The sequence below is a fragment of the Bos indicus genome, chromosome 14 (genome assembly GCF_029378745.1).
Source record: "Bos indicus isolate NIAB-ARS_2022 breed Sahiwal x Tharparkar chromosome 14, NIAB-ARS_B.indTharparkar_mat_pri_1.0, whole genome shotgun sequence".
Classification (NCBI taxonomy): domain Eukaryota; kingdom Metazoa; phylum Chordata; class Mammalia; order Artiodactyla; family Bovidae; genus Bos; species Bos indicus.
The window spans coordinates 3401780-3416443 of NC_091773.1; the positions used below are offsets into that span (position 1 = coordinate 3401780).

The 14664-nt window shown below is 53.7% G+C and overlaps 1 protein-coding gene across 4 annotated transcripts in view; it reads left to right on the plus strand.

Annotated features, from left to right (window-relative positions):
• TRAPPC9 (trafficking protein particle complex subunit 9) overlaps positions 1–14664 on the plus strand; it is a 388615-nt gene that overhangs the window by 77792 nt on the left and 296159 nt on the right. For all 4 annotated transcript variants that reach the window (XM_070802397.1, XM_070802396.1, XM_070802398.1 and 1 more), the window contains 3 exons: positions 1716–1842; positions 7195–7340; positions 13452–13537. In XM_070802397.1, coding sequence (XP_070658498.1) covers positions 1716–1842; positions 7195–7340; positions 13452–13537 — 359 coding nt within the window. The remainder of the gene's footprint in view (positions 1–1715; positions 1843–7194; positions 7341–13451; positions 13538–14664) is intronic.

The following is a 14664-nucleotide window of genomic DNA, read 5'->3' on the forward strand; positions in this document are numbered from 1 at the left end:
CTTGCTTCCACCAGCCTCTGTTTGTAATCCGTTATCTCGTTTCCCTCTTGGTCATTCTGTAGATGGCAGGACAGGGCTCCTGCTCAGGTGCTCACCCCACAGACGCGGAGGAACCAGACCGAGTCCTGGAACCTGGCCTCACTGCCTGGCCCGAAGCTCCACCCCTGTGCTGTGCTCCCCTGTTCCCCCCGAGTCCTCCACCCTCCCTGCCAGCCGGGACAGGAAGCAGGCGGGCGTGGACCTCTGAGTGCAGGAGTGAGGATGCCACAGGCTGAGGGGCAAACACGGGACTTTTTTTTAATATAATTTTATTTATGTATTTCTTTACTTTTGGTTCTTCTGAGTCTTCGTTGCTGCTCAAGCTTTTCTCTAGCTGTGGCGAGTGGGGGCTACTCTCTGGTTGCGGTGTGCAGGCTTCTCTTTGCGGTGGCTTCTCTTGTTGCAGAGCGGGGCTCTTGGACTTGTGGGCTCAGTAGAGGTGGTGCCCAGGCTCTGGAGCACAGGCTCAGAAGTTGGGGTGCACAGGCTCAGTTGCTCTGAGGCATGTGGAATCTTCCCAATCCAGAAATCAAACCCATGTCCTCTGAATTGGCAGGCAGTCTCTTTACCGCTGAGCCACCAGGGAAGTCCCAAACTTTGGATTTTTGACATGGCCTTGACTTCCCTGGTGGCTCAGACGGTAAAGCGTCTGTCTACAATGTGGGAGACCTGGGTTTGATCCCTGGGTCGGGAAGATCCCCTGGAGAAGGAAATGGCAATCCACTCCAGTACTGCTGCTGAGTCACTTCAGTCGTGTCCGACTCTGTGCGACCCCATAGACGGCAGCCCACCAAGATGCCCTGTCCCTGGGATTCTCCAGGCAAGAACAGGCAAGAACTATTGTCTGGAAAATCCATGGTCAGAGGAGCCTGGTAGGCTACAGTCCATTGGGTCGCAGAGTTGGACACGACTGAGCGGCTTCACTTCACTTCATTTGGGCTCAGTTTTCTCATTTGCAAAATGGGAACAGCGATGCCTGCCTTCCGAGCTACCACGGGTTTTCCAGCAGGAAGCACTCCCGAGCTCCGAGGTGTCACAGAGTCTGTGAGCTTGTGTCTGGAGCCCCTTCTGGGTGACAAGCAAACTTCCTCTATTACCTGCATCCTCCCCTCCTCCCTCCTAGTGAAAGGCATGGGGGTGAGGTGTGGAAAACCACAAAGCTTGTCTCAAAAAGCTTTACTTTTAAATAAAAATATTGATTTGTAATTATTTGCTTAAATATCTGTTATACAGACGGACTGTGCACTCCTTGGGGACAGACCCTGGCATTTTGCTTGGTACCTAGTAATTGCTGGAAAAATATTTGTTAAGTAATAAAATGTACCAATTCTCTAGTCCTGCCTGCCCACCCATCGACTTTCTTGAAATTTGATAAGGTTTTATTCTCTTGGAAAATGAAATCTCCTAGGAGATGGTAGCTTAATTTCCTTTTTATCCACAGACCCTTATGTGGAGCAGCCACCAGTGATTATTTAAACAAATTGAATAAAGCTTCTGGATTCTTTTTGTCTCTTGTGGTCGCTGCCCCTTTATTTCTGTCAGAAGATTGGACTTATTGGACTGTCAAGTATTGGGTTAAGAATTTTATTTTTGCTCAAAAAAATAGAGCAAAAAAAAATCACTTTCTCCTCCTTTTTCTTTGGTTTAATTAACCTTTATTTTTATTTTCTCATCAGAAAAAAAGGATGTGACACAGAGCCTGGAGAACTATACCTCCAAGTGTCCCGGGACCATGGAACTCCTCACCCTCCCAGACGGGCTCACGCTGCCCCCAGTGCCCTTCACCAAGCTGCCCATCGTCAGGTAGGACAAGCTGGCCGGAGCGCAGGAGGCGAGCTCGCTCCTAGCGCCTGCTTTGTTCTGAGCAGGGATGTAGATCTGCAGCAGGGTTCCCGTTTGTGGCTGCTTATGTATTTGGTTTGTTGTCTCGTGAAGTCTCAGCTGCTGCCTGTGAAGCGTGTTTCATAGATGAGAGTCAGACCAGGGCCATCACAGAACAGCTGTCGCCATGTTCCTTTCCACTGGCAGAGCCACTCTGGCCTGTGTCTGCCTGGTTCCGCAGCCAAGCCATGGCCTTTCTGCATGATGGAGACAGACCAGGCCTCGTGGCACTTACCCGTGTCCGGGTGCCACTGTGCACCCCGGCACACAGGCCTCAGAGCGCCTCCACTCCCTTGCTTTGTGGGGCTCACAGGACTGTCCATGGCTGCTCTGTCTCCCAACTGGCTGCAAGCCCTTCCTTATTCCTGCGGACCCCCAGCCCCATACACCCTCATGAAAATGCTGAGCAGGCCGATTGTATGGCAGGTTTCATTTCTGTGCTCAGCTCCGCCTCCTGCTTACAGGGCCTTTCCCTCCCTTGCTCTGGCTGGCGGCATTCAGTCATCTTCCAAGATTTAGTTTAAAGATTATCTCTTCCATAAAACCTTTTCCCTCAGCCCCTCAGATAGAAATAATTACACCTTCTGGATAATTGCCAATTGTTTCAGTGGCAAAGAGCAGAAAACCGAGTAGTGGATAGGAAATAAGAGGTTATTTTTTTTTATTTATTAAGAAGTTGGAAACAGGTGGCTTCTCTGTAATGCTGTCTTTACCTCGTGATGACCAAACGGCTGTTGCAGCTCCAGATGACACATCTACATCCAGGATAGGATAAAGGAAGAAGGGCCAGGGCCAGGGCACCTATCTTTTGTTTACTAGCATAGCAAAAATGATCTTGACAGACTCACAGTGGACTTCTGCCCCAGTGTCCTTGACCAGGAGTGCATCTTCTGGCCACTGCTGCTTGTAAGAGAGGTTGAGGAAATAGGGTTTAACTCTCCCAATCTCTGTAATGCAGGTGGGGAAGGGAGAAGGGGACAGAGTGGTACTGGGTTAGCCAGCCAGGAGCATCTTCCACGTCTTCTTCCATTTCATTTACGGAATGTGATTATACACCTTCGCTCTGTCTGCAAGCTCCCTGGAGAGACCTTTGTTTTTGCAACCCTTAGGTGCTCGTGTGTGTTGAGTGAATGAACGGATCCAGCCATCAGGATTCTTTGTAAGCAGTCCTCAGAACATCTGACCCAGATTGTCTTAGGCACAGGGGGGTTTATGGCACATATACCTACAGAATCCAGGAGAGGGATTCAGGCAGGGCTGGAGCCAGGCGTCAGACAGTCTCACCAGCACCTGCCTCTTTCCCCTCTCAGCTCTGCCCTCTGCAGCCAGGCTTTAGTCTCAGGTTCTTGGTAGCATCAGGGTGGCAGCTGCGGCTCCCCGTCCTGCAGTGGCTGGGAGAAGAGAAGGTGCTGCCTGTGGAAGGAAGATAAAGCTTCCTTCTCCTGGGAGCTTCCACAGACACCCCTGCTCTCCGGCACTTCTGCTGAGTCATGGACTCAGATCCGAGTCCCTGCTCCTAGTCCCACATTGGCCGTTTCCTGCAAGAGCCCTGCTTCCTTTTGATGGAGTTGAAGTTAAGATCTGGGTGCTGTGTGTGCACCTCACTGTCGGGTTGCTGCTGCTCACGGTGGACAGAGCTGGGCAGCGTCTATTCATAGACACACGTTGTTCACCGCATGTTCATGCCCATGGTCATTTCTGCATGTCTCTGTGTACTGGAAGCTGAGTTCATACTGATACCTAAAGCTCCAATTCCACCCAGCACCTAGGGGTCCTTCTAGTATCTGTAAGTCCTTCTCAGACAGGGGAAACCTGTCTCCCATTCACCTCAATCTGGTTGCTCATTTGGTCAGTTCCCCTACTGTACTGGTTACCATGGCTACCATGTTGCCCTCCCTCCCCTGGGGAGCTCTGCCCCAGCCCCGTGGGCCCCATCACCCGACTTGGGCAGCTTTGACTGTTGCCCATCTGTGCAGAGATAGCCAGGAGATTCTCAGGTATGTCTCCCCTGTAAATAAGGTTGAGGAATTGAAAACCGAGAGAAAAGGTAAGCGGAGTTGTCCCATGGCTTTCTTACCAACATATTTTCTGTCATTTTCCTAATGAGTGTCCCACCTCTACTTTGCATCATCCTTATTAGCCACAGTGTCCTGAGGTATCAGCTTTTAAAATACCAAACGTTTCCAAACGGAATCCCTAAAAATAATTCTTTCAGCGTCATCCCTGGACTTCTGCTTTACTGTTGGCCGCTCCATAGACCAAATACAATGTTATTAGTTTCACAGCAGTTTATGCTGAATGAGTCATGCTTTAGGTCACGTACCTTGAGTGACTTTTTCTGGGTACATTTTATGGGCAGACATTTGATGCTGGACTTTGAGTTACGAATGAATGCCATGGCTGGCTTGTTGGGTTTCTTTTCTGTCTGACCATGCCCTCGGAATCCCTCTGCAGTTTTTAAAAGCCTTTCATGTGATCTGAGGTTTCTGTGCTTGAGTCGATGATTACCAGGATGACAGGTGACACCTCGTTTTTAGGTGGTGACAGCGGCACCGAGTAGAGCTATCTGTGTTGCGAGGAGATGGTGTCGTTTATCGATGAGCACACACAGACATGAGTCCATGCTGCCGGTCCAGGTTCAGCAGGGTGCTCGCAGCGGCGCTGGGCCCGGCGCTTCGTTCCCATGCCTCCGCCCGCGGCTGTTGTCCTTCTTGCAGGGACTCGGCTCTCTGAGCCTGTAGGCGCGTGCTGTTTTAGGGAGGGAGGAGCAGGGCTCTTGTGCGCCTGCCATGTGTCGGGTGCTGTCACAGGTGCTTTGTCTTGTTGTTTGGTCATTCAGTTGTGTCCAGCTCTTTGCAACCCCATGGACTGTAGCCCGCCAGGCTCCTCTGTCTCTGGGATTTCCCAGGAGTGAGTTGCCATGCATATCAACTCAATTTTCAGAGTGAAGGTTTGAAGGTCTCCGCTTTAGACCACTCTCCCTTCTCTGCCCGAGTTTGGAATCAGCAGAAAGAAACATCTGTCTCAGGTGGACGGTGGAGCCCGTGCCCAGTGTGACTCAGGGCTGCCCAGATGTTCCCCAGCCTCTGGCAGAGCCCTAGGGCCGGCCCCATCCCGTCGCGCCAAGAGCCAGGCAGAATCCCTGCTCTCGCTCGGCAGGCAGGCCGCAGAAGGGCCTGAGCGGCGCACACGCTGGTTCTCCTGCCAGATCTGCCCTCTCCCTTAGGAGGGGTGAGGGGAGGGTGAGGTTGGGACCCTACCCTAGGCTGTCCCTCCTCCAGGAAGCACGGAGCCCGGGGGCACGTCCGCGGGACCTCCTGGACAGCGTCGTCGGGTACTGAGCATCTTTCCTGTTTCGGGTGAGAGGCTGGAGGTCCGGGCTGAAGCCCTCCTTGCTGTTGCCCAGCTGGTGGGTCCTTCACTGCGCTCAGGTCTGTGGCTGTTGCAGGCGCGTCCCCCCCGGGCTGGATGCAGTGGGCGTGAGACGCTCATCGGTCGTGGCACCTCGGCCAGCGTGAGGACTTGCACAGCACAGCACAGCCGGGTTTTTTGTGCACAGAGGGCTGGGATTTGCCGCTGTTGGTGATAAACTGCTTAGCCTTGAGGATACGGCTTTGAAAGATTTGGAAGCTGAGTTGGAAATCCAGCTTTTGGGAGTTTATTCATTCAACATTCACTGAGAGGTCCGCATTGGTGTGTTGCACCAGCGCTGGACTCGAGACAAATGAGGCCCTGGGTGCCCCGTCCTCGGAAAGCTCACGGCCGAACAAACAGAAAACTGAGCGATTCTGATCCTGTACGAGAAAAGCACGCGGGAGGGGCTTGCAAAGGCGAGGAGGCAGAGAAAGTGCAGGATAGAGGCCTTTCTTGAAGAGCTGAGGCGGGTGAGCACCGCCTCTGCCTCGGGTCGTGGTGGGAACAGGTGAGGATCACACGTGTGACCTGGCCCTCCCCAGGGCCAGGCTCAGGAGCCGTCGGTGATGGCCGGAGCGGTGGGGGTGCTCGTGTGCAGGACAGGGTCACAGTGGAGGCCGGGAGAGCTGAGAAAGGTGTGATGTCGTGGATTCTCTGAGGCGGTCTCTAGTTTATAGACACACACACACACAGACATATATACGTAGTCAGCACAGATTAGCCTGTGCCGTGGCAGAAACATGGCCCCTAGAATCTCAGAGAGATCAGCCCTCAGCACGGCCCAGGTTGACGTCTCCTTCTCGTGGTGTCTGATGCAGATCGGGCAGGTAGCTTTCCAGGGTGGCTGACCTCCCTGAGGTCACTCAGCGATCCCGGCGCGTCCGTCTGCTCGTGTCCGGCCCCCAGGACTGCCTTGAGGAGGAGGCGGGGCACCCCTGGGAGTGCTTTGTCTCCCAGGGACCTGCGTGGCTTCCCCTCCCGACCCTCCAGCCTTTCCTCCTGCAGAGGGGCTGTGGGTGGGGAGGGGCTCAGGGCCCCCCAACCTTCTGACCCACCCTCTGCCCCTCACCGTGCCTTCAATCTCGCTATCTTGACCCCTGTCCCTCCCAAGGGCGGCCAGCGTGCCGGAACTGCAGGACGTGCTGTGTCCTCCTGGCCCGTTTCCAGCTGTGGGCGTCGGTCAACGTGCTTCCTCTCCCCTGTGTCGGTTTCCTAGTTGAGGACTTGGAGGTGATGGTGATAGCACTGTGGCTCGGGAGGCGGAGGAGGTTTAGTTGGGATGGCACGTGGGCAGCAGTGGGCACGGGCCTGAGGTCTGGCTCTGTGGACCGTGGGCCTTCAGTCCAGGCTGACTGGCATCACTAGCAGACATCCACAGCTGGAAAAGCGGTTTAGTGAGGCGCAGACCGCGCAAATGCAGAACCGGACGCGCACGTAAGCAGAGCCGACGGGGCTGCCGCCCTTCGCCCGAGGAAGGAAGGAGGGAGCCAGCTTCTGCAGAGCAGTGGGTGTGGACCCGCCGCGCCTCCCCGAATCCTCTCAGTGGTTCGTGTGACAGCCCAGGAGCCTGAGCGCAGGGAAGGCAGGCCCGCGGCTGGTGGGTGCCGCCGTCCCAGTGGAGCAGGCCGAGGGCCAGGCTCCGTCTGCCCACAGACGTCCTCTCTCCCGGGACTGTCTGGGGCTGGGGGGCGAGTTGTGCTGCCTTCTCTGCCGTGTCCGGCAAAGCTGAGTGCCTTTCCTCCCCTCAGTGTGTCTGCTGTTTGATTTATTGTCCGTGTAACACCAGATATTTGGTCGTATTGACGCTGAAGCCAAGCTAACAAGGCAGTTGAACTATTTTTGTTCCCTTTGAAATAACAGGCGTGTGAAACTGCTGGACCTTCCTGCCAGCCTCCGGCCGCAGAAGATGAAGAGCTCGCTGGGCCCAAGCGTGTCGGCCAAGAGCCCCTTCATCTACTCCCCGATCATCGCCCACAGCCGCGGGGAGGAGCGCAGCAAGAAGATAGGTAGGCGGGCCGCCGGGCTTCCGGGCCGTGTTCAGCCACCCGACCCCGGGGGCTTGTCTGGACTTGAGATCGTGAGACTTGATGTGGTTCACGTGAGCCCGTGGGATATACCCTCACTCAGGTGTATTCCGCTTGCTGGCTTTGTCTGACCACTGCCTATAGGTCTGCCTTTTTAGTATCTATTTCATAAAAGGAGGTTTTGTGAAAGTTCTAGAAGCCAGAAGACCTCTGTTATTCAAGACTTAGGTCAATTACAAAGGAGAGGTACTTGGAGATCAGGGTGATTTTCCAAGCCTGGAGTGACTTCTGAATCATCCACGGAGATTAAAGGTCGTCTTTGTTCAGGACTGAATGGGCATAAGGGCGTCCCATCACTGTCCCATTTGAAGGCTGGCAGTGTTCGTTTTGTGTCTCGCTGACGGTCGTCGCCTCTCCTGAGAGGCCTGGCGGCTCTGCAGGGCGCCGTGGCATTGTGTCTTGGGGGTGGGTGGGGCGGGGCAACTCACTGCTGAGGATCCTCACGGGCTTCTCTGTGCACTCAGCCTCCTGCCGTGTCCCAGGACACGGCCCCCTCACTTTACTGTCCCCGTGACCCCCAGAGCTCTCCTGTGCCACCCCGTGCCTCCGTGCCCTCCCCCAAGCTGGCCGTGCCGTAGGCCTCATTCCTCACCGCTCCCCCTCCTGGGACCCTGCGCACTTGGGGATTGTGGTGCCTGCGAGTCGCAGTGACAAAGCTGCAGGGCTGAGAGGCGGGTCACTGGTTGGTCATTGCTGACTCTGTCCGAGAAGTTTCAGTGGAAGACCCGCAAAGCTTGTGCAACTCAGTGCTGGCTTCTCCTCTGTCTTCCTTTCTTCTTCTTTTTACACCCTGGCGTCCTGGCTTCTCGAGGCTCTTCTCTGCAGGGAGGCTCTTCTCTGCAGGGTGCAGCAGTCCGAGTGCACTCACCCACCACTCACATCCGGAGCTGACCCTGCCCGCCGCACGCTGTCTGCCTTTCCGCTCACCTCCTCCCACCTTTCTGCCCCTGCTCTGTGGCCCCAGCCACACGACCACTCGCTGTTTTTTGAATGTGACCTCTTGTTCCAGTCTCAGGGCTCTGCTCTGGGTGAGTGACCGACTGCAGCAGTCTCCTGGCTCTTAGGGGAGCAGGGCCCCACCCAGCAGGCACTTGTGGTGCGAATATGAGTCTTTGATGTTCTAGTTCTAGTCTGTGATTCCGAGAGACAGCTCTGGCCTCCTGACTGCTCCTCTGCCCTGGAGAAGATGCCAGAGAGGCTGGGAGCAGGGGGTGGGTGGACCTCGTGGTTGAGCAGTGGCGGAGCTGGTCCTGGGCATCTCCTGCACATGCCAGCGAGCAGTGCCCATCTGCCAGGGGACGCCCCCTTTGATCTCTTGGAGATGGGGGGCTTGGGTCCTGTTCACATCAGAGTCTCAGGAGTCTCTCAGTGGTGGGGAGGCCACTTTCCAGGCCCCTTCCCCCGGGTGGACCTGGGCCCATCATTACAGAGTTAACAAGGTTTGTCTCCTGGACATTGTAGGAGTCTCTGGCTGTTCTTTTTGGGTTTCGTTCAGTTCAGTTCAGTCACTTAGTCGTGTCCAACTCTTTGTGACCCCATGGACTGCAGTACGCCAGGCTTCCCTGTCCATCACCAACTCCCAGAGCCTACTCAAACTCACGTCCATCGAATCAGTCATGCTATCCAACCATCTTAGCCTCTGTCGTCCCCTTCTCGTCCTGCCTACAGTCTTCCCCAGCATCAGGGTCTTTTCGAATGAGTCAGTTGGCCACACTGTGGCCAAAGTATTGGCGTTTCAGCTTCAGCATCAGTCCCTCCAGTCAACACCCAGAACTGATCTCCTTTAGGATGGACTGGTTGGATCTACTTGCAGTCCAAGGGACTCTCAAGAGTCTTATCCAACACCACAGTTCAAAAGCATCAATTCTTTGGTGTTCAGCTTTCTTTAGGGTCCATCTCTCACATCCATACATGACCACTGGAAAAACCATAGCCTTGACTAGATGGACCTTTGTTGACAAAGTAATGTCCCTGCTTTTTAATATGTTGTCTAGGTTGCTCATAGCTTTTCTTCCAAGGAGCAAGCGTCTTTTAATTTCATGGCTGCAGTCACCATGTGCAGTGATTTTGGAGCCCCCCAAAATAAAGTCTCTCACTGTTTCCACTGTTTCTCCATCTATTTGCCATGAAGTGATGGGCCAGATGCCATGATCTTAGTTTTCTGAATGTTGAGTTTTAAGCCAGACTTTTAACTCTTCTCTTTCACTTTCAGCAAGAGGCTCTTCAGTTCCTTTTGCTTTCTTCCATAAGGGTGGTGCCATCTGTATATCTGAGGTTATTGATATTGGGTCTCATTAGGGTTGATGGTAAGTTTTCTCCCTAAAGGACGTTTTAGGAAACTTTTACCCATGTTGTGTACAGAAGCTTCTTAAGGTGATCTGGGGGACTGGAGACATGAGACTCCTTCTGAGGACCAGCAGCATGATCTGTGGGGCCTCATGCAGAAGGAAGATGTGGGGCCCCTTTGTTCAAACATTAGGAAGACTCTGGAGACAGAGAAGGCCCTAAACAGAACGTGGGCCCCCCTGAGTCGGGCGCCATATGGCTGCTAGGTCCCAGCCCTCGAAGCTGGCGTTTCCTCCTTTCCTCTCTAATCTTTAGAAACTGCTGAGGCTTCCTTTTATGAAAAGAGTACTCTGTACTTGCTGCAGAGGGTTTTCACCTCATCCAGTGATGCAGGTGTCGTGTTCCCAATTTATCGATGAGAAAATTAAGATTGAGTGAATGTACATTGCTGCCCTAGGTCAGGAAGGAAGTGGCAGAGCTCAGGCTTTGTCCATGGTTTATGACTCAAAGCCCAGAGATATTTTCCTTTATTTATTTTTTATTTTTTTGGCCACACTGCGTGGCTTATGGGATCTCAGTTCCCCGACCAGGGATTGAACCCACACCCCTGGCAGTGAACTGTGGAGTCCTAACCACTGGACTGCCAGGGAATTCCCAGGGATTTCCTGGGAATTTTCCAGGAAAAAAAAAAAGTTTTTCCTTGAAGACAGTGAGAAGTTACTCTGAGCTGGGGATAAATTCAGTGGACGATGCAGGATTTTTTCCTGGATATAACAGAAACTTCAGCCAAAATGCATGTTATTTGTTGGAGACCCATGGGTAGGAAAGTGTAATTTGTATTCCGTGGCTTCTAATACCTTTCTGGCAATTGACTCAGCAGCAAGTACCTGCCTGCAGGTTTGAAGAATCACATGTCTTTAACCCAAAATCCCCATCTCTATAAATGAATCTCTGTAACTGGGGGGAGTTATCACAGTGAGGACACAGAGTATTAGAGGGGAAGAAACCCTGGGGGCCGCTCCTGGGACCATTTTCCGCGCTAACGTGGAGTAATTTACCAGTCTTTCCATCTAAACTCCACGTGCAGTGATGGCTGCGCACCTCCTGAGCATGAGCACAGAGAGGTGACGGGTTTTGTGCCAGGACTTGGCATGGCCGGGCTTCGTGCCCAAGGTTGGCAGCTGCCTGGGAGGATGGACAGGCGGGAGCCGTCCCATGGCCTCGGTCAGTTGCCTGGCCTCCCCGGGCTGCAGTTGCACTCTCTGCGGGGAGGGGGCACTAGAAGCCCACTGCATGGCCTCCTCAGGGGTTGAGGGAGCCGCTAACACCACAGCATCCAGTGCTGTTCACTCAAGGCTCTGAGCAGCGTCGTGTGCGCTGTCCAAGGTGCTGGGGGTACAGTGAGAAATCAGGAGTGCCCTCTGCCAGATGGGTCCAGCCAGCGTAGTGGAAAGAGATGAGCTTGTCGACAGAAGCCCCTGAAAGAGGCTGTTAGTCCACAGCTGAGACCTGCCCGGGGGCCGTGTAGCACTGTAGGGGGGCCTCAGACAGAGGGCTGTTTAATAGCCTCCAGGGCTGGTCCTTTCCGAGGTTTCTGGGACAGACTGTAGCATGTCCTGTGGCACGCTAAGACCCGGGAAGGAGATGATCTCTTGTCAGACATTAAAACTGTTCCTGTAATAAAGATTTATCTTAGGTTTACCTTTAGCGACCCTGACTGTGTGAGTATAAACGATTCCTTTCAGCGCCCCAGGAAAATGAATTTTAAAATGATGGTCATTTGACCATGACAGAGAAGACAAACAGCTCCTTCACTATCAGGCAGCAACCTGTTAAAACAAATGACGTTTTCCTCGGCTGTGAGGAAGGGCTGGGTGCTGACCGCTGAGGCAGTGATGTGCTCGGGGTGCTGCTGAAGGCGGGTTGGGAGCCCTGTGCCCTGCAGCAGGAGTTCTCAGCCTGAGGCGGCTGAGGAGAGCTGGGTTTCTGGAGCCAGCGGGGAATAGCAGTGTGAGAGCAGCCAAGTCTGTGGGGCCAGGCAGACGGGAGGTGGGCCCGGCGGCCTCATCTGTCAGGGCCGTGAATGATGGATGGTTCAGCCTGTCCGTGTCCTTGTTGGTGGATGAGGATGATCTGTGCCCTGCTGACCACTGCACCGTGTTGTTAAGACCGCATACAGGCACCTGCTTGCACAGGCATTTTAAAAGCCAGCTCGCCTGGTGGGCTGCTTCTTCACTGCGTGCAGTTTCAGGATGCCACAGGTTTGGCGCAGCCTCTCTTAGTCTCTGTGCGAGGGCCTGGTGCAAAGTGTTTGGGGGAAAATGGTGTCTTTATGAAAGCCTATGAAGCTGAAGAATGCTGGTCAGTAAATCTTAGTGTCTACTCTAGGAGAAGGCCTTTATCCACCACTGTCCATTCTAGACACTTCTCTGAGTTCAGAGACCTGGCTTGAATCCCTGCCATACCACTTCCTGGCTGTGTGATTCCCAGCACATTTGTTAACCTGCTTGGACCTTGGTCCCTGCCTTGTAACAATGGGATTGTGGTGCCTCCCTCACCAGGGCATGATGCGGAGTCAGAGACAGCCTTCCAAGGGCTGGACAGTGGCTCCTGCCCTGCAGCTCGCTTGGTTGTCAAGTCCCTTCTGAATTGCCCCGTGGAGTATCTCAAAGGGAGGAGAGGGCAGTGGAGTGGGGGTGGGGACTGCACACAGATGACCACCGACTTTGTGGCTTAAAGAGCACAAATGCATTTTTCTCACTGTTTGCATCACGAGTGCAGCCTGTGTTAGCGTGGGCCTCTGCTCAGGGTCTTGCAGGCTGAGATCCAGGTCTCAGCTGGGGCTGTGTTCTCATCGGGAGGCTCGACTGGGCAGGGTCTGTTTCTCAGCTCCCTCGGGTTCTTGGTTCCTTGGGATTGTGGGGCTGAGGTCCCTGTCCACCTGCTGGGTGTCACCTGGACCACTTTCAGGTCATCGCGGCTGCTCTCAGACCCTGGCCACCAGGCCTCCTCCACACACCTGCTCACGTGTTGAGTCTTCTCACTCAGGGTGAGCAGATTCCCTTCCAGGGCTCTTCTGAGAAGACCAGGTTCTCCTGGGATAATCTCCCTTGGGTTAACTCAAAGCCCACTGCTTTGAAGGCTTGGGGGCCCTCGTCACATATGAAAACCTCCTCCCCCTTTGTTACAGAACATAACCGATCCTTGTGTTCACACTTGGGGAAGAGGATTAGACAGCATATACACCAGGGGTCGGGGGTCCTGGGGGTCATCTCAGAATTCTACTTCCTGTACGTGCTGAGCTGCAGCTGGCCTGGGAGTGGTCAGGGAGGAGGTGCCACCGTCTGGTCTCACAGACTTCAGGAGGGGAGAGAGGAACCATGCTCTGTGCCACTTAGAGTTGGCCACGGTGCCGTCTTCCTGAGTGCCAGCCTCTGGGCCTGAGAAGGCCTGTGTGACGAGTGGTGGCGCTCCACCGGGAGCTGTGCCGTCCGGTTACTGCCAGGTTCGGGAAGCTGCGTTTGGCACCAGCAAGAGAAGCATCAGTCACAGGCCGTCCAGGTGGCAGTGACAACGGGCTCGGCTTTGGAGAAAGCCAGCAGCAGCGTAGCTTTAAACTGCGTCTCTCAAGATGGCCATGATGCCACTGCTTCGTTGGGAAGTAGCCAGAGGAGTGATCTGAAGCCACGGGAAGCGTGCAAGAACACCAGCTAACACATGGACTCCTCTGTGTGTGTGTATTTCTAGACTTCCAGTGGGTTCAAGGAGACGTGTGTGAAGTGCAGCTGATGGTGTATAACCCGATGCCGTTCGAGCTCCGAGTTGAAAACATGGTGCGTATCACCACTCACTTGCCCCTTTGGGCTGAACATCAGTTCACTATTGATACGTGTTTCTTAGTATTTGAGTCATACTTCTTATGATATCTGTCTGTTTTTAAGATTTGTTTTGCCAAAGATTATAATCTTTTTGTGAATGAAGACCGCGTCCTGCATTCCCGTGTGTTTAGTGCTCGGTCCTCAGTACGTCTGTGAATCAGTGAACAAAAGATATCTCAGATTTGAATACACACAGACCTGAGTTGACTGAATGAAATATTTGAAATAATCATGTTGAAATTCATATGAGATTAGCGAGGTTACAAAGTCTGTAGTGTGCCCCCCACTCAACCTCACTGCTGCTTCACTGCTCAAGATGACAAGATGACCAAGGCCTCTTTATTTATAAGGGAATAAATGACTGCAGCACTAATGTGAAATCTGCCTCGGGTTTGAAATCAGGTGTTCAGGCTGTGTGTCTGTGCACAGTGTTAAGTACCCCCTCTGCAATGGTGTCTGCTGAAACTCCTCCCCTAGTTCCGCAGTCGGGGAAAGGAGGTTTGTGTGGTTCTCCTCGCTGGACCTTGTGTTCCCAGAGGAGAGCCCTGCATGCACTAGGTGGATTCCAGTCCTGCAAGTCTTCTCCGTGCTTAATCATTGTGTGGGACCCCTTTGTTACTTCCCTGTGATACGTGAAGGGTGCTGTTAGCCAGGTGATGCTTTCCTCTTGGGTTTTATGACTCGTGTTCAGAGCTTGCCGAGTGCCTAGGCCACGTGTCAGGCCAGGCCTCTGCCCCGTGGTCAGGGTGCAGGAGGGGCTGTGGGACCCACATGGAGGGTCGGGGAGGCCCCGCTGAGGACACAGGATGAGTGGGAGCTCGCAGGCAGACTGGTAGTTACTTAAGATGATGTTTGGGCCTCTGGCATGAGGCATGGTTTTTCCACGTTGGAAAAACGTGGAAAACTTGAAGCTCTTAGAAATTCAGCTGAGTATTGAGTGGGCAACCTGAGGTCCCCCCATATGAGAGCCACCTATTAGGATGAGCATTCCCTCCTCCTCCTTTTGCACAAGAACATGCCAGCCTTGGGGCTTAGCTCTTGGTCAGGCCTTGCAGTGGCTTTGTCTCCTGGCCTAAGCCAGG